This window comes from Pholis gunnellus (genome assembly GCF_910591455.1).
Source record: "Pholis gunnellus genome assembly, chromosome: 9".
Lineage (NCBI taxonomy): Eukaryota > Metazoa > Chordata > Actinopteri > Perciformes > Pholidae > Pholis > Pholis gunnellus.
In genome coordinates, this window is record NC_136535.1 from 7,520,267 (window position 1) to 7,528,617 (window position 8,351).

At 47.1% G+C, this 8,351-nt stretch overlaps 1 protein-coding gene across 2 annotated transcripts in view; it reads right to left on the bottom strand.

Moving 5' to 3' along the window:
- The window catches only part of nectin1b (nectin cell adhesion molecule 1b), a gene marked incomplete at its 3' end in the record, with an annotated part of 148,544 nt that extends 143,117 nt beyond the window's left edge, over positions 1 to 5,427 (bottom strand). For both annotated transcript variants that reach the window (XM_079166222.1, XM_079166223.1), the window contains exon 1: positions 4,533 to 5,427. In XM_079166222.1, the coding sequence (XP_079022348.1) occupies positions 4,533 to 4,584 (52 nt within the window). In that variant the 5' untranslated portion in view covers positions 4,585 to 5,427. The remainder of the gene's footprint in view (positions 1 to 4,532) is intronic.
- Positions 5,428 to 8,351: the final 2,924 nt, after the last annotated feature.

Below are 8,351 nucleotides of genomic sequence, written 5' to 3' on the forward strand. Positions count from 1 at the left end.
AAACACCACAAAACAACAACCACATGGAAACACGGGACACGATGCCGAACTGCGTGTTCTGACAGAACAAGCTGTCTGGTAACATTAGACAGCCGGTGTCTGGGACAAACATTAACTTGTGATATTTGACTATCCTTCCGTATGCCCTAAAACAGCTTCACTCAGCAATCTAAATAATTTCGCCACCACAGAGACGAGCGGTGAGGTCCTCCTCACTCGAGGCCTTGAAGCGTGCATTTACTCCTCGTCGTTGCCTTTAAATCCTGAACGTAAACTACAGCCTCCAAACAATGGAGAGGTGGACTTTGACATCTATTCCGTCTTTAATGCCATTTGTGCAGGCTCCTGCATGCGAAGAACACTCCTAACCTTTCCATTATTTAGGTTCAGAGCTTATCGTCATGTTTTATTAATCGATTTTGTGAAATGCAGCCTTTCTGCGGAGAACACAGGGACTGGAAATGCGCATCATGAGCTCACAGAGACAACGGAGAATGTGCTGTCGGTGTACGGAACAAAAACCCGAGCTAATTCAAACATTTCGCGGAAGAAAATAAATTAATGAAAGGCATCTCCATTTTCCAGAATCATAACAGACACAAGAAGAAAAGGCTCTACAGAGACATTTCACGCAGTGTTAGGAGAAGGATTTGCTAAAGAGCTGCACCACAATGAGCTAAAAGCTCAAAGAGATGAAGTTTGAGTGGCCCAAGTACCTCCATTAGTTTCTACAGCGAACAGGGAAGCTTAATCTCCTGTCAGCTCCCCTCAAGCTAGTCTCCCAGGACTCTGCGCGCTCTCTCTCTCTGTCTCCCATCCATCACCTCAGCAGGGACCAAAGGGAGACTCCCCAAAGGAACGGGGATCAGAGCAATTTGCATTTGCACTCAAATCATCAAGGCCCCAACAATCCCGTGGTGGCTCTCTCCGTTTCACGATCTCGCAAACTGTCACCCGAAATGAAATGTTAAATGCCGCGGCATGGCCGTTGCAGTCTTTTCATCAGAGGAGAGAAAGTCAAAATGCTAATTACTATGTTCCAGCGGGGTTCCTTCCGCGAGCTGTCGGAGGGAAACATTCCCCTGCCTGTTGCGGTGCTCAACATCAAACATCCATATAAACACTATTCATGAATATGCCTGCAATTGTACTTGTGACCACCGCCAACTGATCGATCAATCAATCCAGCTGAAGTACGCAACATTTCATACACACAAAAGGTGGACTTCGGTGTGCTTGAACTGAGTCTGAACAGCAAATACACGGTCTAGCAGCACAACACGTGAATGGTTGTCAAGAATCAAAAAGCTTGTGCATAGAAATCAGGCGGCTAGATGTGCAATTAACCCTGCAGAGTCAAACAACTAGGAGGGAACAACAGGAAACATCACGTGGTTCACATCTCTCAGAATCAAACTCTGACAGTTAAAAGGGCTATAATAGTAGAGAAACTTCCTGCCAAGCAGGGCCATGGCAATAATCAAAACCACGATTATTCGACTTTGCAAACATCGTGCAATTTAAAGTTATCTGCTGTGCTTTGAGAGCAAGATTAAGTGGCTAGACCTATCAAGTACGTTGTGTTCTTGTAAACAGTGAAATCATAAACACATTGGTGGTAATGATATGAATAGTGTCGACAAAGCACAGTTAGACAAGAGACGGCGTCATGCCGGACGCGCCGGGAGCAGTTTTCCCAGGGAGTCCACCACTCCCTGGGAAAACTGGGAAGCGGCGAGGTCCAGGCGAGGGGTGCTGTAAATCTTACTGCCGGAGCCGCGTGCCACCTTCACGCCAGGCCTTTCCTAACCGGCCTAGAGCCGGTTGTGGCGCACCGCCACGGAGGAAATGCACCCGGCGAGGGCCAGTCAGCGGCTGGGCTACTGTAAAAGAAAGGGGTGCGTTCGATTTACAGTCCAACACAAGATACAAAAGAGAGCAACATTGTGAAACGGATTGGGGCACAATAATCGTTTCGATCATCTTGTTTTCATAATCGCAGGAAGCCAAAATCCTAATTAGGAATAAAATCGGATTAATCGCCATGCCCTACTACCAAACATTCCAGAGGAAACATTCAATAAGACGCATGGCATGACTGACAGAACTGAACAACAGGGGTCTCCAGCAGAAGGATCCAGCTGCCAAGTCATTACAAAGATTAGAATTCACAACTACACAATTTCCCTTCCTGAATAATAAGACATTCAAAGAAGATGCTCGTCCACCATTCAGCCCTCATTTCCCAAATGTTTAATCCAACTAAGATGAGGAATTAGAGCTGGAAAATCTCTTTATCCCACCGCTGAGAGTGATATCTATATGGGCTCGTACAGCACCGGGACCAGGGGGACGGAGCCAAGCCATAAACAACCACCTGGTTGCTAACTCAGTTCACACTCAATTAAATATCAGACTGGAATACTGGAGAAACGGAGTGCTAACACAAGAAAGCAGGAGCAGAGCTGCTATTATTATTCACAGATCCATTATTCTCAATGTTCCTTTTATTTCATAATCTATTTGGCGAGCAGCTCGGAATATTTTCAGTTTATGAATTTGGCCCCCCTTGCGCTTTCCACAAATGGTTATTGCACAAAATGGCCTTCCCCCGGTGCATGACTGCAACAGGGTTTGCTGCTACTCGCATTTGTTAGGGCCATTCTGCCACTTGTTTGTGCTTCTGTAATGGGGGAAGAGTCTGGAACACGTTGTATATCAATTAAGCCATCAAAGACGGCGGGCATTTATGGTGACGCCCTTTAACCTCGGGGTGAAAGACCAGATCCTTGTTTTTGCATGTCAAAAGAAAGGAGTCCAAACAACTGCTGTTTTTCCCAAACCCTTCCCTGCATGTAGAGAGCACGAACTGTGCCGTCACTTTGGTTTCAAATAAACTACAGCGATGAACAAAAGAAAGAAACAAGAGCAAAGTTATTCGCACAACGTCTAATTAGGCTTAGGGAAAAAAAACACCTCCCGCTTCTGCTCAAATAAGACGTTTTCCAGGAGGCTTTTTAAGTGCAATTTTTGAGACATGTTCCGCCCTCTTGATTGAACAGCTTCAAAAGCTTTTCCACCGCGAATCCCAAGGGAACCAGTTAATCCTGATCTTCTCCACAAGCAAAGGGATCATCTCAATGTAAATCAGACAGGGGCTTTTGATCAAAGTATTCAATCGGCCTCAAAACACGTGACGCCACAAGGAGCCTCGCCGCGAACAAGGTCAACGTCTCGGTGCTTCTCGAGCTCGAAGGAGGTGAAAAAAAAAAACACCCATCACAGATGTTAGAAACATATTGGCCCTTAGAAAATACTTTTCAGAGCGGGAGAGTCTGTCGGAGAGAACGAGGATTCCATTGCCATTCAAAGCATGATCTGACATTTCCTGCCCACACTTGACCCTCTTCCATTCCTTTCTTAAAATAGGGGCACAAGACAGACTTTACTTGCCCAGACGTAAACAAACCAGCAAACTATCAACTAAGCCTTAAAGAAAACACAAGCCCCCCCCCCCCCCCCCCCGGATAATGGATCACAAAGACGCACACAATCAGGCGTACACACACACACACACATAACGTGCCGTCTCATTGTTGCCATTGTTTTGTTCGCCAATTAAAAGGTTGTCAATACAACCTAAATAATGATCCTCCTCCTGATTAGAGCCAAACACTCGTTGTAAGCGACTTAAATGTTTAAATAATTAGGCCCACTTGAGGAAGCTTTAATGTCAGGATGATCAATGTCAAATAATCCCTGCGTTTATCAAACCACCAGTGCTTCCCTCAACACATCATCCTCCGCCCCAAAGCGCGCACACACACACGCACACAAGCTCCATCCCTCTGCTAAAATCTATAAAGTATTCAGGACAATTTATCAAAGTAGGACAGGAGATCGAGGACAAATGTCAACACATCCTGAATCACTCTTCCGGACTGAGTCACTCAGAAAATATCATTTAATGCCCAGGAAGATATGACGGATTTCCACCTAATGGATCCTTGAAATTGTTTTAATAATTTACAAGATTCAACTAACACACAGGAGCTGCGGATTAGCAGGCCGCTGGTTTCAATTATCGCCCAGGAGCACTTTACAATGAGACAATGGGAAAACTTCTGGCCTCCACGGTTTTTTGCGCACACCGCCATCTGCCTGCAGCCCGGGTAACTGCGTTATTGTGCAGCCAAATAAGTATTCCGCAGCCGTTTCGATGGGGATTTCATTTTAAGATTGAGAAGAAAAAAAAAAAAAAAACACTTTCCAATTTTCTTTCACTCATTTGCACATCTTGCTGCAAAAATAGAATCACACGCACAAACCGCGCCATCATATCGATCCACCCATTCATGCATCAACCAAGTGTGTCACTGCAAAACCCACCACGCCGCACGGCACGTACACACATACGCGCGCGCGCTCTCTCACACACACACACACACACACACACACGCACACACACTGAGGAGCAGGGAGGTGATGACAAAATAAGGTGCGTCGTGTCTCAGATGAAGTCTGTGGCTTACCTTGGACGTGCAGCGCTACTAGGAGTATCCATATCCCCGCACACATCGCCATGGCGCCTCCTCAAACTATCCGGATCTCGTCTGATAACCTGAGAGTGGATGAACGGAGAGGAGGGGAGGGAGGGGGGGGCTCACTCGAGACGACAAAGACCGAGCATGCAACTTCTGCAAAATCCCACTTCGGAAATCCCGAGCTAGTCTTCCTCCCTCGCTGCGCAGTTTAGGAGACTTTCGCAAAACTAGAGGATCGGTGTTGCGCTCCTCCGTGCCAAAGCATCAATGTTTACGCCTGCGGCGATTCCTTTAGCTGGCGGAGAGTTTGCACGAAGTAGAACCTGGGGTTTAAAAAAAAAAAAAAGAGATCCAAGCGGCTGTATATTTGCAGTTTCGGTGATGGGAGTTTTTCTTGTTAGGTATACAGCAGGCGAGGAGAGACGGAGAGTTGTGTTCGTATCAAAGCAGCGCTTCTAGTTGAACCATCTAGCCGTTGTCGCTCCCTCCATCCACCGCAGCGGCTGCAGGACTCGCTCCCTCCTTTCCAGCGTTGTGGATCAGAGGTAAAGTGGGCGGGAGGTCTTCGATCGATGCTGCGCTGTGGAAGTTGCCAACACTTGCGGAGTTCCTCCGGAAAGAAATGTCACCTTTTCGCACACAAATTTGACACAGCACCTAACAGATACAATCTGCTGGCACCGTCCCTGTTTTAGTTCCTTAAGTTCCCGATGCTCCCGGTCCGCAGCCCACGGCCAGCCGGAGAGATCAGCACACCAGGCCGGTGAAGTTGTTGTAACTCTGGAAATGGTGGGATGCGTAACCCCCCCTTTCCTCCTTATTTTCTCTTTTTTTTGTGTGGATGAAATACAGTGTAGCGTTGTCCAGCTATGCACACCGCCCCGCTGATCTGCCACTACAGTGTGCTGCTGGATACCGCTGACGCTTTGGAAGAGATCGGGATCGGGTGACGTTGTGCAAATGGGAGGAGCCTGGATTGTCCTGCAAAATGCATCGCCTGGAAAACACACACACACACACACTCGCGCGCGCGCGCGCGCGCACTCACAGCAGCCTGGTGGTGGCCACCTAGGAAGTGCAGCGACTCTCAAACTTTTCCTGCGCGTTCAGGGTCTCTGACGTGACTCGTTTAGAGCAGAAGGTGATACAGTTGTGCGCAAAGCAATACATATATTATTTCATGAGGATGGAGAGAGATCCATCGAAGAGACGTCGTGTGGATGTGGGAAGAGGACATTAATGCAGCGCGTGCAGTCATGCCGAAGTGAAATGATGCATTGTGAAATAGACTACCGCTGATATGTTGAAATCCCACAGCCACCGAAACCTTTGAGACGGAAGGGGAATGAAACAAATCCCCCCCCCCCCCCCCCCCCCCCCCCCCCCCCCACCCACACACACACACACACACACATTTTACATGATATGTTGAGGAGCTGCATTAACCCCACTGTGAGTTGATATTCTACATGTTTGTTCAATTACATCCGCACAACCCATTTTCACCCAAATAGAAAATGAAATAAATCAAATTAAACAAGAATGAAATGGAACTATGATACATACATGTTGAGCACCACCGTGCAGGCAGCAAACCCCCGAAATAAACATACATTTTTTTTATTATTCCAGCAATAAATGAGTTTAATAAGTGAGAAAGTGTCAATGACCCTTGTGGCACCCCAAAACCTCACGTGAACCACAAGTCTAACAAACATGTCAGGGTGGGGCCGTGAAAGCTGAAATATGACCCATGTGGTTTTATGGTGAGGTAACGTTTCGGCGATTTAAAACTAGGGGAAGCAACACTGGATGATGATCTTAGATGGGAAACATTTTCCTTATATCTTTAATTATATATGTATGTGCATGGGAGGTGGTGGAACTGACAAACAGTACCCAGCCCCCCTTTTCCTTCCTTCCTTCCTTTCCTCTTTCCTCCTCACCCCTGAGCCAGTCCATCCTGTGTCTCCAGAAGCGACCAAACCGGATCAGGTCTGTGAAGGTACGGCCTGTAAATGTACGGGAGGGTGAATGTGATAACACTTCCCTCTTGTGGACAGTATTCTTCTGATCATTGAAACAGACCAAGTCCATCATGCTTAATAACGCAGAGTCGATTGTGCATTTTGGAGTCTGCAGACTCACAAGTGGTCAAAATCCCGTCCATGGTCACGATTCACTATCAGTGCCACAGAATTATCTGCTGAACAACAAGAGAAATTACCTGGCATGACAAAACAGCACTGGGACAATTGGGTATTAGGGTCAGTGTCACGTTTCGGGGCACGGCAACATAAATCATGCTGGATAAAGTGGAAACGCATGCGTCACACAGTATCCTTTCTATGTGAAGGCTGTGCAGTTAATCAACATGCCTACAATCCTGTTAAACGCAGTGAAAAACAGACTAGTGCGTCCGTACTGGGAGCATACAGATAAACTCCGTAGGACTTGACATTTCGTCTTGTGAAATACAAAGCTGCAAAGGGAATACAAAGCGGCTGCCGCTTGAAATTCTGGATGCTTCCTCCAAAGTAGTGTTTTTTAGCAAAATGGAATCATTTAAACTGAATGCATTGCAGCTGAAATGTTTTACTGTCTATTGACTAGGGACACGAGGAAGGAGGGAATCCATGGGTGTGATATCACGCAAGATTGCAGGGGTTATTTCCAGGGTTGAATACAGTATGAATTAACAATGTCAATTTTACACCACATTGTCCCATTCAGAAGATAATCACTTTACTTCATAAACCTTGAAATGTCAGTGCAACAGCAGCAGCAGCAGCCTGGAGGTATATGCGATGGGTAGCAGGCTAAATAGATAAGATAGACAGGAGGAAGGGAACACAACATCCTTTCCTTCAAAGACGTCTACCTTGAATGTGTCCTTGAGCAAGGCACTTCACCGGTAGCTGCTTCAGTGGCAGGAGCTCACTGGTCAGCAGTGGTTTCACACATCAAGAGAGTGAGTCGAAATCTCCCGACAAAAGAAGCCTCCATGGTCGGCCGAAATTCCCGTGACACATAATGGCGACAAAACTCTGGGTTTGCCCCTTGCCTTGGTGCATTAACTCCGATGCCCCCTTCATTGATCGGTCAAGGTTATGATTGATTTACAGGCGAGCTGATGAAATCTGATTCACTCCTTCTGAACTACAGCTTTTGCCAAGAGCTCGGGGCTGGGTCTCTGCCAATGTGGAGATTTAGGGAACTGTTGCATGTGAAAAAGAAGCGATGGCTAAATTAAAGGGGAGGCTCAAGAAAGGTACCAGATGAAGGGGTTTTTGGATGAATTCGTCAATGTCAAATAAACGGTGATGATGCTTTTCACTGCAGGGGGAATTGACGATGGAGTATTTTGCTGATGACAGTATTACTAATGTATTCATTTAAAGCTACGAGGAATTTTCTTTTTGTGATGATTTTAGCGGTCTCTGTGGACAATAGCGCTAGTGTCTCCAAGCACCAGAATCCCTTTAGAAAACCTCTCATTTTACTGCAGCAGGGTCTGACAGTCCGCCCCGCGCAGTCCTGGTTCCCCCGTGCCTCCCTTCCCTCCGGCGGGCCCAGCAATACGACCTCGGCCTCCCAACAGCGTGTTGTCGGTGTTGGCTCCCGGCGGGGACCAGCGAAGCAGTGAGGCAAAGCTCTGCTCCGCGCCGGAGGAGGAGACGCTGCTGCACGGCACAGAGCTCCCCACCTTTTGCCGGTGCTCTGGAGGCGCTGGAATCTGAGCTGAATGAGTTTATTTTGAACATGTGTGCCAAAAACCATTTTGTCTGATATCACAGGGAATCCGAC